The following is a 22,863-nucleotide window of genomic DNA, read 5'->3' as shown; positions in this document are numbered from 1 at the left end:
AAGCAGTCACGTAACGCCATGTTTGTCGTCATACATGTAAACTCGTGGTTGGTCGTAGGGTAGTGGATGAGAGAAGCATGATCTCGCAGTTTACAGAATACCCTGCTTATCTCTTTCAGAAAAATGAACACGAAATATTCTTTGTCAGTAGGTTCTTCAATGAAGTCTACAGTTCCACCGTTTCAACATCTACTACTCTATGTAGGATCCACTAAATTTATATCTGATTCATCCAATCTGTGTAGAAAACTCTTCCTCCAGTTGGTGACCGGCAACAGAGCTTAGATGTGGTAATTCCGATTGTTTGACTGAAAATTAACTATTCACACAATTACCATTAATAAACAGAATTGAGTGGGTTTATTAATTAATTTACGGCTGTTGTTCTTCCTACACATCCTTCTCGATGTCGTTCTATACTATTAGGCAAGAAATGATATGCCGACAGTACCGCACCTACAGCGAAGTTGAACAGCACCGTAGCCCATTGAATTTGATAATTGGCTAAAACAGTATTCCCCCATCATCTCACCTCTAAATCCATGGTCTCTCTAGACGAATGTACTCCTGAAATCATTTTGAAAACTGAATGTGAATTCATTTGTGAAGATCGCATTCCTCCATGATTTCAGTATCCAATTTCGAAGATGCTGACCTCATTTTAAACGGGCCCTTCTGTACAAGAGATCAAGCGGGGCACACACTTGACCTATGACTAAGAGATCATCAGTGTTGGAACTCCGACTCACAGTTTGTCGTACAACGCTAAGTTCTGAGGCAGCTGCATGCTTTGAGGAAAGTTGTATTGCATGCATTGTGCTGTTTCGTCGTGCAGTTAAGATCAGATGTTGAACCAGTTGAGGAGTTATTACCCTTGGGGGACCTTATACTGACCTATGATGGGTATATCCTGTGTGTGATAGCCATCACCAAAACCTGGAAATGACGCTTTATGGCACATTCGTAGCATCTGAAACGTCAGCTTGGTTCTAAGTTTGTTGACACTGTTAATTGCTCAGGTGAGCTTATATAAGCACTTACTAACTTTAACTAAACATATCATAGATCTGCTTTGCCTCTATTACCGACCCGAAGATACGCACCGATCACTTGTCAATCTGATACTGTCAAAAGCGGCTTCTGACGCGCCTTCCTTTTACAGTCTGTAGGGACCCACGCGGTTATTCCCCGAAATGCCAAAGCTTTTGCTTTGTGAACTTCCAGCGTTCTCGTAACGGACATTCAAATAAATTGGACATTCGCAGAACAGGCACAGTTATAAGGTGTAATGGCCTCATAACACTCTATAATTGTAGCTAAGGTTTACCATCCTTTCAAACATGCAAGAATTAGTTCTCAGGCGGAAATAAGGGCTCATATTTACATGATTCCAGGCCTGTCTTTCTCACATTTATCTTCGCTCTCGTGTTGGTCTGTGATTCCCCAAACAAAATCAGATACCTTCGTCTCGCTTCCCCAAGCATCGTACTCCGTCTCACACTCACCGTACCCAAGCACCTACGGGGTTCACACGGCTAGTATTAAAAGACACCTCGTGCTGCCACTCCCGGAGTTCAAATCCCAGAGAGTGCCTCTGATATATGGTCAGCGTTAAATTATATCAGTTGGACCGTGATATGATATGGTTCAATGTAAAATATCAAACCCAGGTAATTGGAAAATACAGGAAGAATGAAGTCATAAGTGTTAATGCTTTCAGAGCAACTTGAATATGTTCATGTCATAAACAGGGTCTATCTATCCGAGTTTGTACAGATGTGTTCGGTTCATGCAGAAGGACGTAGATTCGATTCCCTGCTAGAAAGTTGACAATTTTAGAAACTATATTCCCACATTATTTCCACAACTCGAACGGCATGTAGACTACATCAAAAATAAGTACCACGTTCATTCCTGCGGGCAAAGGTGGACGAGCGTGGAGCTAATCACTCTACCCCACTGAGTACCGAGGTTACCGATAGTGGAAGTCTTAACCTTCCATTCCTTCCAGGGTCTTCATGGCCTGTGTGGAGATGCCTCGCTTTTCTTGTGTCATAAATGTTAATATGTTTTAATTATTATTTCAAATGATATTTCTAATGTCGTTCCCATTCACTACGTCACTGCGCTTCATCACAGTTGAAATAAACTGGACGATCATTTTCAGACAAACAATGGCTCTTAAATGAACATTTTGAATGTTACAGATTCTTGCCTCAGTTTTGCGAAGCCAGGCCGAGTGGCTGAGATGGTACAGTGTTGATCTACTAATCCTAATTTGGCGGGTTCGAGCCCGGCACAATACGCTGGTATCTTAAAATGTTCATTTACGTCACCCTCGCGTTGGTAGATTTACTCTAGCGAGATGAAAAGTGTAAGGGTAGTTAGTGGGACTTAAAGTCAATAAGGATATAGTTCCAAGGGTAAAGACGAACTGGGAGGGCAATCGTAGTGTTAAACGTACAGGAGAAACTGTTTTACTGTTTAACCATGATTAACCATGAAAAGAAAACTTGCGTCACCTCGATAATGGAGGAGTAGTCAACACTTTTCAGTGTCATTGCGACCCACGCCATCCGCTGTTTCCTTTGGGGGCTCATTATTTCAGGTAAATTGTTATCGTCCGATAACGGAATTGTAACACTATAAAATTTCAATAATCTTATACTAAACTGGTGAATACTATGTAAAGAAGGCACAAGCGAATTATTAGGTGGTGAAGAGCACTTGGAAATGTTCAGTACAACTACGATTCAATAGCACTTCTTTCTTGAAGGACATGAAGTTTCCATACTTTAAGCTAACAACCGTGAAGTGTTATCTTACTTTGTTCGCAGGCCTAAATGTGGTAAAGAAACAACGTTCAATTTTCTTTCCATAAAACATTACGGTCAACAGGACGGCTTGAAAGCGACGCTATATACCTACTTGAAGAAAATCAAGGGGAAAAAATGTCTCAAGGGAAAGTGCAACTGGGTAACCATCTTCACTTGCACAAAACTGGAAGCTATTGAGTAAAGTATGGTCTATTTAAATGCATACAGCCTAGCAAGTTGGCCGTGCGGTTAGGGCCACGTAGCTACGAGCTTGCATTCGGAAGGTGGTAGGTTAGAATCCCACCGTCAGTAGCGTTGAAAATGTCTTCCGTGATTTCCCCATTTTCACATCAAGAAAATGCTGGGACTGTACGTTAATTAAGGCCACGTCGCTTCGTCCCCAATCCTACCCTTTCCTATCCCATCGTCGCGATAAGACCTATCTGTATCGGTGCGATATAAAAGTGTGAAACTCTGCATTGACTCATATTAGCGCTCGTAGTGGTAGAAAAAGGCAAACAGCTGATCTAATCGACCGGATAACGATGATTAATAAAAGGATTGCAATTTTTAGGAATACATAAAGCATATATTCTCATACTGTATTATATTTACCTCAAATTCGTAGCTCATATCCCGAGGATGTTTTCAACATGAGTTGCTTGCCAGAAGGGCTGGAACGGTGGATATTTTCTCTACTTAAACATTAGCTGAGCTGTTTTATAATAAAAGACCAATTTCTAGGATATCTAGACAATTTTACAGATTTTATACGCTTTTCCTTCCGGTGTAAAATTTGCGTTTTGTCCTTATATGATACTGGTCCATAGGCATTTGCAATTCGTAATTCATAACTCTAAGTATAATGCTTCTTGTTCTAAATAAATGTTGCACGTTTTGTACATTATTCTCATTGTGTTAACAAACATTATAATATTCATTCATGGCTAGTCTACAGTATATAATACACCGAGCGAGTTGGCCGTGCGGTCAGGGTGGTGGAGCTGTGAGCTTGAATTCGGGAGACAGTGGGTTCGAACCCCATTTTTGGAAGCCCTGAAGATGATTTTCCGTGGTTTCCCATCTTTACACCAGGCTGTACTTTAATTAAGGTCGCGGCCACTTTCCTCCCACTCCTAGCCCTTTCCTATTCCATCGACGCCATAAGACCTATCGGTGTCGTTATGACGTAAAGCAAATTGTAAAATATATCGTATTCTCATCTGTAATGGCAATTAAAGTAGAATAAAATATCATGCCGTATGACTTTGTTGTTGTTGTTGTTGTTGTTGGTTTTGTAGTGGAACCAGTAGAAACACATTTCACACGGACAGAAAGGACCATACATAAACATACATGGGTGGATATTTCAGACTCGCTTGTAATATACAGGTAAACCCCGTTATACGCGGATTCGTTATCCGCGATCTCGCATTTCCGCGATTTTCGTTTTAATTCTAGTGCTGTCATCTGTTAACAGTACGTGGAAGCTCTAATTCTTTAAGGCGTGTACAGACATACGTGCCGAATTTTGTAACGTGCACTACGTCACGCGCCAACGTTAAACGGTGCAAGTGCATCTCTACGCGCATCTTCTGTCGCGTTTGCCGAGACGTGAATCGTCAGTTCCGGCAAATAGAGCTGGGAAATTGCACTTGACAGATTTCGTATTTAAAACGATGGACAAAATGGAAGAAAGAGTGCCTGCCGAAGGAAAGAAGCGTGTACCAAACTCGTATTCGTTGGAAACAAAGTTAGAAATTTTGGATCGCTATGAGAAGAAAGGTGAGCGTATTGTTGACATTCAGCGTGCTTTGCGACTTAGTAAATCCAGTGTGAGAACTAGTCGTGAAAATGTGGAATAAATTAAAGAAAACTGCTCAATCTTCTACTAACTTAAGTGTGAACAAATCTCGCTCGTTAGCGGTGGAAAGAATGGATTGGATTGAACATTACAACCAACAGCACATGCCTCTCTCTGGAGCTGCTATTCCAGCTAAAGTCAAGAGCTTGTATGCAGAGTTTAGTTATTATGGTATTATGGTATGTGTATGTGTAAAGTTTGCATTAAAATGTATTCCAGAAACATTTTTTTTTTGTAAAAGAAATAGTAAGAATCTCGGCTATTTCAAACTTAATATGTGAGTAAACAGAAACCTAACCCTATACTTTACATATAAAATAACTCTCGATTTACGCGAATTCGGTATGAGCGGCAATTTCGCGGAACGTAACCATCGCATATAACAAGGTCTACCTGTACAAAATTACTTCGCAGAAACGTTTGGTGGTTTGTCGAAATAGCCGGGGGGTGAAACTACTTCATTTAATCTATGGTCTTCATATTCGGTCATGCAAGACTATCGCCACCACCTTCACCGTCTCTTGGGAAGTAGCTGGCATTGAGTACAAATAGAATAATTTTAACACGAACATACCAATTATTCTGTTCTGATAAGCGTCAAGAAATGTTACGTCACAATGACGTATGGAGGAATGACCGACCAGCTATTTTCAATGTCATAACTATCTTACTTACAGACTTACAAACCTTACTTTTAACAATGGCATTAGAACACTTAACATTTTCAATAACATCCAGACCGTACATCAAACTTGGGGACGGTATGTGGGGTGATAATTACCTTATCGAAGACTTGACGACTTTTCCTGTCCAGTTTCACAATTCGCAATAAATATCTTGTCAGTGGCAGATTAGTTCGCACTTAAAAGCTATCGGAACACTACTCCACAGGCCAGTTCTACTCCATAAGACGTAAACACTTGTGTGTCTGAGGTATTTTTTTCCACAGCGGAGGAATTACAACAAAGGTAAATATTTTAAAGGGAATACGTTTATTGGAGGACCTACTTGATCAAAAGCGACACATGGACAGCGCACAGCGCATACATGTACCCTGTTGTGGTCAGAGTTACCTTAAATCATTGTTAAGTATAAATTCAAAGTGTGAAACATAGGCTTACATTTGAACCTCGGTAATCCAAACCCCGCTAATCCGAACAGAATCCGTGGTCTACCACTTAACAATGGTTACTGAAGCAAGTATTTAGTGGAATAGAACTCTGATACAGTACACTGTTAATTTAATTCTAGTATACCGTAGCTTTAATAGAAGTTAAGCTATGAATATACATTCTTCTTCTTCTGTGAATCTGTCTTGAGACAGGTATCAACTGTACATCCTCCAAGATTTTCTGTCCTCAGCATCTTGTTTTCAGTTGTTCAAAGTTTCTCCCTTCTTTGACATTTGAACATTCCAAACCTTCCTCTTCTTCTTCTTCCTCTTTTTCAATCTATTTTTCCCTCCATCACCCTCTGTTGAAGACTATTTCTACGTAGTATGTGACCAAACGAGGATAGTTTTCTCTTCCTTATTGTTTACATCAGTTTTCTCTTCTCTCCTACTCTTCTTAGCACTTCAACAGTTCTCATTTCATCTGTCCACTTCAGTTTTCCATTCTTCTCCACAAACATATTTCAAAACTTTCCAAATACGCTCTTTCTTTATTTCTTAATATCCACGTTTCAATATATATTTTCCTACAATTTGCTTGAGTCGTACCGACACAGATAGGTCTTATTTCGGCGATGGGACAGGAAAGGCCTACGAATGGGAAGGAAGCGGTCGTGGCCTTAATTAAGGTACAGTACCAGCATTTGCCTAGTGTGAAAATGGAAAACCACGGAAAACCATCTTCAGGGCTGCCGACAGTGGGATTCGAACCCATTACCTCCCGGATGCGAGCTCATAGCTGCGTGACCCTAACCGCATGGCCAACTCGCTTGGCTCCTACAAAATAGAAGTGACAAATACTGTAAGCAATTTCGCATTGTATACTGTACATACAAAATATGTCTCTTGCATAAAATCGTCATTTTTGTATTTTGCAATGCACTGTTCAATAATACTGTATTTTCCTGTTAATTTAGATAACTTTAACATTTCGTATGAAAACAAAGCAGCTTTCATTTCACTAGAAAATAGGTCATTTTCTTTCGTCGTAAAAACTAAGCCAGATAACCACTGTACTGTTACACAGTATTACATGCTTTCTGTTAATCTGATCGTTTCCGAACCCGATGTTTTTGAGAAGAAATCCGTATTACACCTGCGTAGTTTTCTCTTTAACCGTGTGCTCTCTACATTGTTGTTTAATAGATTAACAGCATCGTATGCGTCTTCGCCAACTGAAGAGTATTCTAAAGTCCGCCTTTGTAGTGTAGTGTATTTTTTTTTTTTAGTATTAGTATTTATTTATGAACAAACAGGCTTTCCGCCCCATTACATGTTCACAAAGCAATAAGACACAATATTAATAATTATAATAATAAAAAAAAAATAATAATAAAAATAATAATAAAATAATGATAATAATAATATAATACATAAAAATAAAATAATGATAATAGAGATAATAGGAATAAATAATAACAAAAATGATAACAATTCTGTAGCAGTCCTCGGCTCGAGGATCCAGCAAACTCATCACTTGTCCTTATGCCTACAGCAACTTTCGTCACATTCCTTTTCCCTGACCTACTCCCGATCAATACCAAAACATCGACAGTCAGCACTTACATTCTAACCAGCCATACAAACAAAAGTCCTCCACGTTCACAACAATAAATAACACAATCCTAACCCAGCAGAAAATCATAATAACTTACAATCAAATTTCAACACTGGTCTCCCTCCACACTTACCTTAAATACCACTTTTATTTCAATGCATTACTACCTCTCATGTTGCAACTTGACCATTATTTAGCCATGCTTGATCTCATTTTAAAACCCAAGCCATGCTCAGCATTACATTTGCTATCGCAACCACCACTCATTCCGTGTCCTTGTGGATTCAGCACATACGTCATCTTCATTGTCCTCTAACTTACTCTCTGTCCAAACCATAACAACCAACATTCCGCAATTGCCCTTCAATCCATCATACACTTGTAGTGTAGTGGTTAGGGTGTTTAGCTGCCACCCCTGAAGGCCCGGGTTCGATTTCCGTTTCTGCTACTAAATTTGAAAAGTAGTACGAGGGGTGGAACGGGGTCCACTCAGCCTCGGGAGGTCAGCAGAGTATAGAGGGGTTTGATTCCCTCCTCAGTAGTTATCCGTGGTTTCCCACTTCTCCTCCAGGCAAATGGCGGGATAGTACCTAACTTAAGGCCACGGCTGCTTCCTTCCCTCTTTCTTGTCTATCCTTTCCAATTATCCCATCCACTCACAATGCCCCTGTTCAGCATAGCAGGTGAGACCGCCTGGGCGAGGTTCTGGACTTCCTGCCCACTTTCATCCTCCGACCCAAAGTCTCACTCTCCAGGACACTCTGTTTACGATAATGTAATATAGTTCCTTCAATTAAATCAAATACGGTCAAAATAAGCTGGTTAGAGGAAATAAAGCAGAACTTAAAAGAAATGAATATCACAGAATATATCGCAAGACTTTTGGGCATCTGGTTGCAAAGCACACGTTCACGGAAAAGGCTAAAAGGACCACATGGAAGCAATGGAACGAAGAACGCAAGAAACAGCATAGCGAGTTCATGAAGAGATTTTGGGAGGAGAAGAAAGAAAAATCATCATCAAGCTAACAAGTTCCAACGCGCTCTGTATACGGGCATAACGAAGAAAGAAGTTCCTTCACTTTGGTCTATTTCTTTATCCTGGATGGGAAGGACGCAATACTGCTGTTAGCAGAAAGAGTATACTTTTCTTGACCATGATGTACGTTTTAGTGTTTTAATGATGTAAGAGTGTATCATAAACTTGACACTAGGAAAACCAAGTAAGAGGAGAGGAAGAAGGGAAATGATGTTTCACTCTTGGAACATATTGTGTTTGCAAATGTTGTAAAAAATACTCCAGTGAGGAATACAGAGCGAACTTTATTTTTTGAGAGTGAATGATCACATTTAAAGCGCATCGTATAAATAAATACATGTCATGTATATGCCACGAGGCCAATAAGTCAAAGTTGCCAGATAGTTTAACTGGATTGAATTGTTAAGGTATGTTGAATTTAATAATGCAAGATAATTTGCATTGTATAAGTTACTGTTGGTTGTGGTTCACATTCGTTGTGTGATTGTGGTGGTAATTACTGTTTTGAGTTGATATACGACAAGACATACATGACGAGCATTTTATAAGATTTTATAACTTGAGCGGTTGAAAATGAAGCCGGACTTCGATTAAATTAAGGCACAGATTATGGAATATCGTTAGGTATAACAACGTTAACAGGAGTTTACGTGCATACATACAACATGCACCTACAAACATACCTATCAATTAGGGTCGTCCTGGGTATGGGGCGTTTGTGGCTGAGGAATCGGGGAAAATATAATATACAGTACTATAAATAAATAAGACATCTTACACGTGATAACAGACACCCAAACTGCGTCTATATTTACTGTAACTTGATAAACCACATTTAATGAAATTTAAATCCATAAATATGTAAATTTTTTATATAAAATGCTTTTGATGATTTCTTCATTCATTGTAATACAATCAGTTACATTCTTTTGATATCAACCCTGAGTATATTGTTGAATATAAAGGGGCAGGGGGAGGGACAGAACATAGTTAATATTCTTAAAGATAATTTTTATGGAGTAGGGAGCTTATCATGGAGAACTGGCTTTCATTTCTCCATAAATTTCATTGACGCTCTGTAAGAGACGAAGTGTAATGAGCTTCCATTCTCTAAGAGAAACTCACGATTACAATGGGTTATAGACCTGTCGTAGTGCGAGGCACATCCTCTTGGAGAAGTGACAGAGTATCGTAGGGGAGGCGCAAGAATTTCGTACTAGTAGGGAGTCAGTATAAGTGATTTATAAACTTGATATAAATATAATCATGACAACAGATACGTAAACAGATTTATTCACAAAAAAAATGATTCGCTATTAGCTTAACAATAAGCATGTTCCCTGTAAGAGTGTGAAAAGAAATAGGCACGCTGGAATAGGAAAGTTATGGTAATATCATAACGTATCGAAGAGGAAGTGCGACATCTTCACGAGTTACCGTGGACTGCCGCACAAATGGCACTGCCATCCACAGTGATGACTGAACGCCAGGATAACAGAGGTATTATCGGGACTACTACTTCAAAATCTACTAAGAAACTCAAGATGAACAATATATCACACTGGCTGGCTATCGTCAAATAACGAGAGCTCTGTCTCTTCTGCAACCACATAACTTCACTGGATGACTTTAATGCTATTCAAATACTAACCTGTCAACGACCAGTGTTGTTGCTAGTAAAAAGGACTCTCGTTGCTTTCGGTCGTGCTTGTACTCGGGGATTTAGGAATGTTCAACTGATCAATTTTTATGTCAGAAATTGTAGTTACTTAAGATCGGCTCCAACTGAAGCAGGTAATATAACCCATTAGGGCGAGTGCAACAGACAGGTAAATGCATACAAGGAGAACTCTTTCAAGGGTGTAACGGTGTATTGCTTTCATTGTTTTAGCTGAACCATGGGAATTGTGTTGCTGAAAGTGTTCATATTGCTGGGATGTCTGCAGTCCATTCGAGCTCAAGACTACTACCAGGAGGTGGAAACGGGGGAGTTTTACGATATCAAGAGCCCCGGCTATCCTAATCCCTACCCAGCAGGCAGTTACGTCAGATGGAGAGCAGTAGCTAGAACTGGAAACCGACTGAAACTGTCCTGCGGGTACTTCAACATTCCTGCGGTAAGAGTTTCGTTCCTTGAGTACAACTGGAGTGAATTACAATTACTTGAGAAATATTTTACTGAATTGCAATTATAAATTATTTTTCCACAGGTAATCACTAACATTTAAATTACAATTACTTCACAGAACGTTAGTATTTCGGAAGTCACCGATATTTTCCTTCGCGTGGGACTGAAATGATACCGAATTTTGCAAGGAAAAAGGATATTACTTCATTTTGTGTCGTTCTTAGCGTAAGGAATTAAACTGATTATCATCACCAAGTGAGACTAAATATGATACCTTAGGATTTTTGTTTTTATCATTATTTTTATTGTAGTTTAAAAATTTACCATTTCAAATCATTTGATTTGCCATTTATGACAAAATAATTGGTTTCTAATGTTCTTATCGCTAAGCCTCGACCTGTTAGGGCATATTATATATTTTTATTGGCTGAAAATACGTTCTATGAGGGCTCTTGCTGTTACGAAATAGCCGTATAGTGCATAGCAAAAATTAAAGTTACCTTTAACAATGCATGAAACTTCCGTGACAACTTTGAGAATCGATAGGAAGGCTGCGAATGACATCGAATCTGTACGGCTAATTATAAGGAACGAAGCTCCCGTGGTTCATGTATATACATCACTGTGCGTTGACTGACTCCTCAGAGACCTTATGGACGGTAATATTCCGTTCTGAGAAAAAGTAATCGTATTTGGAGGAGATTTTGGATATATATTGGCTGTACTTCCTCATGCTTCTAAAGTGCTGGCATGATTTTATTAAGAGATTTGCATTAAGTTTTGTTCACTTTGCCCAAAACTAAAGGTAAATTCATTTCCTCGTCCCTAAGTGGTGCAGTCCTTTTCAGGCACACCCCTAATGGAGCTGAGCTGAATGTTCCTTTCTAATCACATATAAGCACTCCTGCTAATCTTAAATGTTTGACAGTACTGGGAATCGAGCACAGGTCGTCGAGAATGGCACCTAATAGCGCCATGTGTTACACCGGGGAGGGGGGAAGAATTCAGTTAGACAGGTAGTCAAAGTCAGTCTCTGGTTACTCACTTCAAATTGTTAATGGAGATGGCTGTCACTTAAACCACGGATCTTCAGAAATCTCTTGCGTTATACATTTATCATCCAGAATAATAGCAGAAGAATACATTGTACGATATAGATTTGGAAGATAATTTAAATCTTTCTTAATTTGATTTTCTTGTCCCCAAAAATGAAAACTGTGATGGGATCAATACTAAAGTTATAAAATTACCTGAAACGCCAAACACAAAAATCAGTGTCGGTGAAATCATAATGGAAGAAGAAAGAAAAACCCTTTAGTTTTCAACTGAACTTTTAAACAGTTTAGTATTAAATAGTTTGACCCCACGTACCATCACATTAAAATAAGTGCTGGTATGATTTTATTAAGATATTTAAATGCTTCTCAAGGCCTTTAAAGGGAATTGATTAATAGTGAGATACTGTGTATGACAACTGTCCATACAAGGAAATGATTACTGGCGAAAGAACTCTTATTCCTATAGTCGATGTAACTCCATCAGACACAACACCACCTATTCGTTCAAAATACAACAATTTCCCATTCGTCATGTTTTTTGTATGCCGATTGACAGAGCACAAGGGCGAACTTTAGATCGTGCTGGCAACTCCTAGCCATGTATACGTTGCAATATATCGTGTGTTCCTTCAATAATTTGAAACTATAAACAGTAACCAACAGAGCGAGTGGCTACGCGGTTTGTTCATGTAACTGTCAGCTTTCATTCGGGAGGTGGTGGGATCGAACCCCACTGTCGGCAGCCCTCAAGATACTTTTCCGTAGTTTCCCATTTTCACACCAGATAATGATGGTCGCTTCCTTCTCACTCCTATTCCATCGTCGCCATAAGAGTTGTCTGTGCCGGTGCGACGTAAAACAAAAAGTGTATACACTAACTAAAGACCATACTGTCTCAATGTGGTTATAAATAGCTATTCAAAAGGAGCATATATCTATATATTCCTACAACACTTACAGGCTGCCGCAGGGACAATGAGTACCTTAACCAATAGATTTTTTTAATACTTAAATGAAAACAGGGAAGCTTCATGGTGGTTGTTAAGGTCTAGAGGTGACGTTTCTGAAGACGGCTAACGGCCCCTTTAATGCTGCTGTCACAAATGGTAAAGAAGGTTAGGACTTTGTATAAATCTCCAAATCTTTTCTAGAAGTCCACGGGTACCTGGGAATGGTCCCTCGAGCGCCGATCATGAGGTCATTGATGCTTATGAACTCAAGCTGGTATTTGTCTTGCAATGAATACGAGATCCATTAGTTTCCATTTACAGAAAACTATTTTTACGGTTTATTTCTACAAAATTTTAAAACAATTCTATCGAATTTCGACGGGGTCAGTCTAGTACTGTATTAAACCGTTATACTGTATAATTTTAGAAATTATAAACATTACATAAAACTAGTGGACCCATGCTTCTCCACAACATTCCTTACAAATAGGTCAGATAACTCGTCTTGATATGCCTGTCATCGTCGTATTGTTTTGCCTGCACTTTTCAGTAGTTTTACGAACATTTAATACCGTTAATGTAGTTTATAACACTCCGTTCAATACAATATTCTCTGTGTTTCTAAAATTTAACATTTTCAAACAATCTTGCGCGAGATAGTGCCGTGGCTAAATACTGGTTCGGGTAAGCAGATACGCACTCTTTCAAGAGATTGTCACTGCGCTTTTTTTAATGGTCATAAAAACGGCTAGTCGAATTGATAAATTCCCGTCTTCGCGTTCGTCTACTGTTTTATCTTAGCAGCATGTAAGTTATTAGGAATGTTCTGCAATCTGTTGAGTATCTTCAGAAGCTGGGGAAGGTCACAGAATCAAAGAGTATCTAGCAGAGAATGGTATTCTTCCATCATCAGAGGAAATGTATGCTCTTTGGCTTGACAGGCAGTAATCAGACATGGCTGAACGTGATGACATTACTAAGGATAAAAATAGAATATGAATGAAAGTGTTCGTCGCTTAGCAACCTGCTAAGTACAGACTGTATTGCGGTTTAGCATAAGCCTTCGCCTGCAATTATTTGAGTGATCATTTAATGATTTTATGATTACTCAAAGTTGGATGAACTTAGAGACCTATGAATGTCTCATGATTCACCGGCAGATAGTTCCTGAGAGAATAAAACAGAAATGGAACAAATCGGTTCAGTTGAACGGACGGACAGATTTGCCAAAGCTGTTTTTAGTAAACATTTTTAATACAGTATATAGATTGTCTTATCTCTAAATTATATTTTAAATCTCTACTGTTTTAATACAGTATTAATAATCTAAGTTAATTTAATATTTTTGTTATTATTGTGATCTATATTTAGTAAATATTTATGTTGTTTATTGTAAATGCAACTTCTGATACTTCCTTAAAACTTTGAATTTATTATTATTATTATTATTATTATTATTATTTTTATTATTATTATTTGTTTTCTTTCCCAGAGCACAAACTGCGTTCAGGATCGAGTCAGTATTTCGCTGACAGGAGACAACACTCTGTCCGATGCTCATCTCTACTGCGGTGCAGGTACCTTCACACTTCTCTCCGAGAACGAATACCTTACCATGGTGCTGCAGTCTTCACAATACAGTCAAGGAGGTGTGTTCTTGTGTAACATCACCGCCATAGCACCCACCCCAACGTGCAATTGCGGCTGGAAGAAACAGGTACGTGCTCCACGAGAGGCAGACTCTGAGATCACAGCGGCCATTTGAATTTCCATTGCCACGAGCTCTGAAAGAATAAAACGAAACTGTAATTTCTATTTGAAAATACCTTATTTTGATGTTGTTCTTTCAAACAATTAGGGCAGATTTTTAACCATTCGTAAGAAGGAACATGACAGATTTGGAGAGAGTGAAGAAAATTGCCGTTATCTTGACTCCCGTTGGCTGTTTGGTGAAATAATTGCCAGGGTGTGCTGATGGTACAATACCATATGATCACTTCATAGGTACAATATCAAATAGGTTGGGAGAATTTCACCACCATGCGCAGTTCCACCATCAGTTAAATTTAAATAACCGCGCGTCGTGCCCAGCATGCGAACGTGTTTCTAATCAGGGATTAAAAATATAAAATTAGCCTTTATCATCTTAATTTGTGACATCAAATAAACTTGAAATTAGTAATCTCCAAATTATGATTATATTCTTATGGACATTTGGTTAGTTATATTTTGTAACATACTTTTGTGCTGTTCAGGTTGTTCCTTATGTAGCATTTCGAGCCAAATTTAGGCATGTGCTAACGGGATAATGCTGCCATATGTGACGGTATTTCCCCTGCAACTCTTGAACGGAAACAAAATATTCTTTTATTTACAGATGCCTTGATTAGGTTGTGGAAAACATAACAGGAGATCTGATAAGGCAGTGAATGATGGTCACTGTGTGTCTAACATGTTCAATATACCAAAAACCACATAACGAGACAGGCTCAAAGACTATGCGAAAACCTTTTCTTTCAAAGAGCAAGAGACAAATTCTAGACCTACCGAGCTCGATAGCTGCAGTCGCTTAAGTGCAGCCAGTGTCCAGTATTCGGGAGATAGTAGGTTCGAATCCCACTGTCGGCAGCCCTGAAAATTAATTAATTAATTAAGGCCACGGTCGCTTCCTTCCCACTCCTAGCCCTTCCCTGTCCCATCGTCGCCATAAGACCTATCTGTGTCAGTGCGACGTAAAACAACTACCAAAAAAAATTCTAGACCACTGGTTGCTCTTATGAAATATTTTTTATGGCTTTTCCATCATGAAACTTCGCCCATTGTTATTTTAACTAGCAGAAGCAAGTGGGATTGATCATAATTTCAACCCGACTAAAAATTAGCCTTGTACAGACGAAGGTTCATAGGTATCTTAAATTGAAATCCCGAAGTTAATCTTCGAAAACTTGAAGCGACTGTTCTGAATGGAATTGCAGCCTTTAGTGAAATTGGGCTAGAGTTGATTAGAGAATTTGATGCGTTACAAACATATAATATTGACGAAACCGGGATTTCTGGCTTCAATAAACTTATAACAGCGAAAAGCTTCGGGCCCTGAGGGCTAGCAGTAGGGAAATGGGGACAGTTTTACTATCGTCTGTGCAATGAGAGCAACAGAAATGTTATTTCATCAATATTTACATCTCTTAAAAGCTATGTACGTTTTGTAATTAGATCTGCACAGTATCTGTAGTAATTATGGTGCATTTATTGTCCAAGACTATCTGTATCTATGGAATGTGTCCATTAAATTTAGGCATGATGCTATAACCCCAAAGTACGGTGAAATGGCCCCCTTGGTAAGGGCAGTACCACTACATTCATAGTTTCAGAAAAAAAAACATAATAATTACCCTAAGTTACTAGTGATACTTAGAAGTCTACAAACTATTACAATATGGGGGTGGAAGTGGAAGAAATGCCTGATTCGGCTGTAGAAACCGTGATTTCCAACCCAGGCTCTCAATTTGGGAGCCCTTGGTACCCATTTTAATCGCCTCTTACGACAGGCAGGGAATGCCGTGGGTATATTCTACCGCTCTCACGCACAGGGAGCAACTGGAATGGAAATGGGTGGTCGTCTAGCGACGCAGATGATGGTTAACTGTATAGCCCAAGCACGCGCGAACTGCACTATTCCGTATCATTGTCTACCAGGTGGCGTATGTGCTTATGTAACTCGTGTGACTGCGTAAAGTTTTAATTATGTGAAGTTTAAGCTTTACAGTAGTAATGATAGCACAATTCAATCCTATTCGAATTCCTCTTTCCTATGATACCGAAGACGGTAATGTCCCAAAATACGCCTATTTCCTAATCTTCGAAATTTCAAACACCTTATAACTTCTGCCCTATTGTCCTAAATCTACTGCAAAGATACTGTTATGTTGGGAGTTGGATTCCTTGTTTAATAATAAACCTATTGGGTCGGAATGTGAAGCGAATTAAGAATTTATCAGGTCTTTGACAAAACACAACTTTGCGTCTAACAATTGTAGGGCAGCCATTGTGACATCATAATCTCGAGCTCCAAGAGAGCTTTCTAAATGTACCTCACATGAGGGATGGGAATTTATAATAAGACGGCCAAATCGCCAAATGTAAAAAAAAAGTCCAACTTGCAAATTTAGTGCCATTGCTTTGCCGTTGGACTCGGACAATTTTGTCATGCGGAACGTAAAGCATCGTTGTATGTCTTTTCGTTTTCGAGTTATTAATCGCAAATCATATCGTACCTCAAAGTCTTCATTATAATTAAAGTCCCTTCCACCCGACGTATTTAACTGTGACTCCTCGAGCTGAATATTTTCTCTGATGCTCCACATTTCCGATCAAACAGTAACTCAACAAAAACAAATCGGATCTTCAGTTGTGGAGGTAAAACGCTCGAATGCGAGCACATAATTTCGTTACGCCAAGATTCAAATGCATGCAGCCTGATTTTATACACGTTATCACATCCAAATGTCAGGAGACATTCGTGATGAAAGGTTAAAAGGATAAGTTAGGAATAAACGCGATAGATGAAGCCGTACGTACGGATTTGGTTATGAGCTCATTAGAAGCGAATGGACGAGGATAGCTTACCTAGGAAAACAATGGAATCGGTTATAGAGGTCAAGAGAAACATAAGGACACCTTAGAGATGATGAAATAAAATGAAATGGCGTATGGCTTTTAGTGCCGGGAGTGTCCGAGGACATGTTCGGCTCGCCAGGTGCAGGTCTTTCGATTTGACTCCCGTAGGCGACCTGCGCGTCGTGATGAGGATGAAATGATGGTGAAGACAACACATACACCCAGCCCCCATGCCAGCGAAATTAACCAATGATGGTTAAAATTCCCGACTCTGTCGTGAATCGAACCTGGGAACCAAAGGCCAGCACGCTAACCATTTAGCCATGGAGCTGGACATCCAACAACAGACAGGAAGCATTGCAGTCCGTAGAAAAACTCCATGCAACAGCAGCCGGAACAGGACTCCAAATTTCTTATGAAAAGACAAAGTACTGGATATGGAAGGAATTAGTCAACCTTTAATCACCAAATGTGGGAATATCGCTCAAGTAAACAAATTTAAGTATCTAGGTGAAATTACTGAACCAGGAGGGTTAAACCAACAAGCTAAGAAAGAATTGCAAAACTTCAACGAGCATACAAAATCGAACCCGCGGCCCCTGTGACAAAAGGCCAGCACGCTAACCATTTAGCCATGGAGCCGGACAGAGACGATGATTATACTCAGTTTTTAATGATTTTTAAGTAAAAGTACCGTGGTAGAAGAAGTCGCATTGTTATCTGCAAACTGATTATTGTAGAGGCGCAGAGTTCATCCACAGAAGTTTGCAGAATGACTAGTGAAAGGCGCAATAATCTATAAAAATAGAGTGTCATAATCTAGTATTCTCAACAAGATAAAATGGCCGTATGCTGCCTAAATAGGATTTTCGATAAGAATATTAATGGGATATTTTCCAAGTAGTTAAGATACTTGTATTCGTAAATGAATACTCCTTGTGGTATGGATCAAAACATCTACGAGTGCTGTGTCGAAGCCACGTCCGTTAGTCTATTGAGCGTGGAGTAGGCTAGTCCGGCTCTATGGAAAAATAGTTAGCGTGCTGGCGTCCCGGGTTCGATTCCCGGCAGGGTAGGGAATTTTAACCATCATTGGTTAATTTCTCTATAGATCTCGCTTAGTGTATGTTGTCTTCATCATCATTTCATCCTCATCATGACGCGCAGGTCGCCTAAGGGAGTCAAAAAGAAAGACCTGCATCTGGCGAGCCGAACATGTCCTCGGACACTCCCGGCGCTAAAAGCCATACACCATTTAATTTCATCACGTGGGTGTTAGAAATAACTGAATGGTCAGAGTCCAGGTTTAGAGAGATTATTACTTTCTGCCTGGGCTCTCCTCTTGCCAATGTTACGAAAACACACCATTTTCCAATCTCTAGTGACTCGATTATATCTATCGTGTGTTTTCGTGTTAATCTGTCTCCATAGACCAGACGGTTTCGGCTTATGGCGTTCAGACACCCCGGCTCTCTTACGTCATAAATAGGCTCTTATAAGACCAGTCTCGGACATCTTGGGCTCGATGTATTCTTTTTCACTCATTATTTCTTTTTGCTCTCATTTTTGGTTGGCTTGGGCCTTCTTTGAATCACGATATTGAGACATTTCGGAAATTTTCACGGAATTCTCTAATATTTCACCTTTTTTCATGCACCTAGTCAAATGTCCAGCAAATATTATTGCAGACATCTATAGATCTCGCTTAGACGAAGGAATCAACATCTCGCGGTACATTTCATCACGTCACCATTCCAAATTATACTGATTTTACCGCATGCTCCGAGCTCCGATTTCAGCACCAAATGGTGCATGCTCGCACCACCAGCTGTTGCGTCATCTAAACTTGAAGGCTATTTGGGTAGAACATTACTTTTTCAAGTCAGTTATTATTCGAGTGGCAAGCATTTTCCCCCCTTATATTTGCATGGTACTACAATACAATGGTCATATGTCCTGGAAAGCATGACCGTCATAGTGCATGGATACAGCACGAGATGGCGGTGCGTTGGAGAGGTACTACGCACAGGGTGAGGGGACTGCAGTAGTGAGAATGCATGTGCAGAATGGAGGTGACGTGGCAAGAACAGCGTGGGTCAGAAGTTCGCTGGGGTCGCAACGCCAAATAATGTCATAGCAATCTTGTGGAAGCTGTGGGAAATATTGCTCTGCCGTACCGAACCGTTGCGAGATGGTCATCAACATTTCAGCATGGACGTGAAACAAGCAGCGACGTGAAACGTTCTGGAAGACCTGTTAGTGTGCTGATTGATGAGTCACGTGCACTAATTACCCAGTGCATGGACGTGAACAGAAGATGGACACTGCTTGAGCTACAAGCCGAAACAATGTAATCCTTCTCCATGATAACGCCAGAACTGCTTGAGTTACAAGCCGAAACAATGTAATCCTTCTCCATGATAACGCCAGACCGCATGCAGCAGAGGCTGTGCTGAGGTAACTTCAGCGCTGAAGGGGGCAGCACTGGGACACCCGCCATACTCACCGGATCTGTCTCCATGCGTTTTTTACCTTATTCTCAAAGTGAAAATGTGGGAGATGGTTTTTGGACACGAGAGGACATTGTCAACGTTTTGAAACATGAGATTCCAAAATTCGCATGTGGTGAGACGACTGGCATACGATGTCTCCCGCATCGTTGGCAACGTGCTGTGGATTATATAGGGGACTACTTTGAGTGTTACCGTAAAGTTTACTGTACTCTCTGGGAACAAAAACCCTTGTAATTTCTCAAATTTTTATAGTTCTGAAATAATTGAAGGATATACACATTTTTGGTACACATAGATTTAATAATAATATTATTGGTTTTTACGTTCCATTAACTACTTTTGACGGTTTCCAAGATGCCGAGGTACCGGAATTTTGTCCCAAAGGAGTTGTTTACGTGCCAGTAAATGTACCGACATGAGGCTGACGTATTTGAGCACCTCCAAATACCGCCGGGCTGTACCAGGATCGAACTTGCCAAGTTAGGGCCAGAAGGCCTGCACCTCAACCATCTGAGCCACTCAGCCCAGCTCACACACACAGATTTTTTGTTGTACCGAGGGACCCAGTACTGGAACTAAATGATACTCGTAGACGTATTCTCGGTCAAAGATTATACCTGTGTGATATTTCCACGTCTTTATTTTAAAAACAGCGCCCCTATACCGAGTACACTTTTCTTAGGCTAAGGCTACATTAAATTTACAAGTACCAGTACCAATAACATTAATGCATCTAATTATTTGCGTTTGAATTGTGGCACCAACAAAGCACTATGTAGATTAGTTTTGCGCTGTGAAAATTAAATCCGAAAATATTGGAAACGACTCGCTAAGAAATTTTTTAACTTATTGTATTGGAAGTAAAATTTTTTGAGAGGAAACTCGGATTCAGTCTCTACGAAATATTTTGTTAAGTGATTTTCAAAGCATCCAAGAACGGGATCGTCAGGTTTTATTGCAAAAAAGTTTCCCACAAAAGGATATCTTCATTCCTTGGGATGAAGATGCGTTAAACGGAACATCATGTGCATCAATTTACCGTTGTCTGAATCATTTGGATTTCACTTACTATATCCCGGGAGAATTCACATCTGAAGTACTTGAAACAGTCCAGCTGTTAATGCTTTAAAAGAAAAAAAAGATGCAACTTAAAGTAACGATTTACACACAGACCTTGTCATAGTGATGACTCTAGTAAGACGTTCTGTTAAAATTACTCGCATGATCAAATTTTCATATTTAAAAAAATGGAGAAATTCCCCAAGCGTACTTGACTATAACAATTTTTATTTGTTCAAATACATGTCTTGGTATTTTTTCAGTGCTATCCGCAACAAGAGGTTCATAATCAACAAAGCAGTGTGGTCTTTAGAACTGCCAGAATGGACTTGGAACTGTTAGGAGTTCGTATTTTTCTTTAAATTTAGCATGACGTACTGTATTTGTTCTAATGTCTTGTTGTTCAGGGTGTCCAGGATAGTTTACTGAATGTGAATGCTGGCCGGTGTTTCTCGATATGTGATTCTTGTACCTACTGATAAGTTATTCTGCTAATACAAGCAAGGAACTATCTTCGCCTACCGATGACTTCAATGCTACAGTGAGAGCATTTGAAGTAAGAACCAGCCTCGCGGTGATTTTACAATCGGCGCGCACAACACTCGTTGCCGTGTGTCGGCGGAACTCTGGGGTGGTGATGTAATTACATAACAGTAACATGAACTATTTTAAGAAGTTTGTTGCTTACCAATGTTTTGATTATAACGATTTAGCAGCCTTTCTGTTCAGACCAATGAGAAGTTCTATTTAAAGATGTTGAAGTGATTTGGCGAATTTTCCAAATTATGACTAACGTCATCTCATTTTTGTTTTCAGTGATAATGTCTGTCTGTTTGATTTCTTAGCTAAACACTTACTGTAGCCTGGAATTTATTTTAAAGTGTATCGATTATTGTACGAACTGGAACTTTTACATCCGCAAATCTGTCCTGAAATTGTGTGAACTTGACGGGCTGACTGAGTTGACACATAGGAACCGTAAATATGCACACGTTGTGATTTAATACACTAAAGAGAAAAGCGCATAACTCACAAATTCGTCGTTCGATCGGCACCCAATCACTAACACATTTGTTTTACCGGGCTAGTTCGTCTTGCAGTTGTGAGCTTGCATCCGGGAGATAGTGTATTCGGACCCCACTGTCGGCACCTCTGAAGATGGTTTTCCATGCTTTCCAATTTTCACACCAGGTAAATGCTGGGGCTAAACCTTCATTAAGGCCACGGTCGCTTCCATCTCACTCCAAGGCCTTTAATTTCCCATCGTTGCCATAAGACATATCTGTGTTGGTGCGACGTAAAGCAAATTGTAAAAAAAAAAAAAAAAGTTTTGCATTCAAGATCAGGACAGATTCGTTGAACTCTACAGCGACTGCCACATACTGCGATAGCAAAACATCGCGTAGCTGGTTCTTAGTTCACATGCTCTCACTGTTCTTGTAAGGGTCCTTGAGGATGCAGATTATTATTATTATTATTATTATTATTATTATTATTATTATTATTATTATTATTATTATTATTATTATTATTGTCATTTCTTCATATACAACTTAGGTATGGTGAATGGAGAAAGGGCATGGTAATATTAACCACTGCAGTCCGACTCACTTCCTTCTTTCCACATTAACTATTTTCCTCAATGTTATTTCTTTTATGTTACAAAATGGTCTGTATTAAGAACTTCATAATCTTTCCTACATGTTCTAACAAAGTATGTTGTGCAAGGAATTTGACTACAAGCCTTTCCACAATAAAAGGTGTAGCAACATAACATAGGCCCATTCGGACATAGTGCCATTAAACAGGAGGTCATAACTACAGCGGTGGATCTGTGGCAGTGATCCCGGGTTCATGAGTTCGATTCCGGCTGAACCAGTCAATTTTTGCAGGGCAGTCAAATATATTGCCGCTCTATTTCATTGAGATTGGCATGTTAAATACAGTATTTACAGAGTGTTACTCAGCGTCCCCCGACAAAATGAATTAAACTCAGCCATGGTATCCGTCCAGTAGAATTCCGTTTTCGTTCTTAGAAAGCAGCACAGTCGGAATATTGAAACTGGTATGCAGACAACCAAAATGGCTCCT

General features: G+C 39.6%; 1 protein-coding gene across 5 annotated transcripts in view; it reads left to right on the top strand.

The window, feature by feature from the left end:
- Positions 1-22,863, top strand: part of LOC136875654 (venom serine protease) — a 172,531-nt gene that overhangs the window by 62,578 nt on the left and 87,090 nt on the right. For 4 of the 5 annotated variants that reach the window (XM_067149198.2, XM_067149201.2, XM_067149200.2 and 1 more), the window contains 2 exons: positions 10,339-10,564; positions 14,076-14,300. In XM_067149198.2, the coding sequence (XP_067005299.2) occupies positions 10,346-10,564; positions 14,076-14,300 (444 nt within the window). In that variant the 5' untranslated portion in view covers positions 10,339-10,345. Of the gene's footprint in view, positions 1-5,629; positions 5,649-10,338; positions 10,565-14,075; positions 14,301-22,863 lie in introns of those variants that run through there. The other variant, XM_067149202.2, reaches the window with a different exon arrangement.

This window comes from Anabrus simplex, chromosome 6 (assembly GCF_040414725.1).
Source record: "Anabrus simplex isolate iqAnaSimp1 chromosome 6, ASM4041472v1, whole genome shotgun sequence".
In the NCBI taxonomy this organism is placed as follows: Eukaryota; Metazoa; Arthropoda; class Insecta; order Orthoptera; family Tettigoniidae; genus Anabrus; species Anabrus simplex.
The sequence above is the reverse complement of the archived record's forward strand: the minus strand, read 5'-3'. Positions and strand labels throughout refer to the sequence as shown.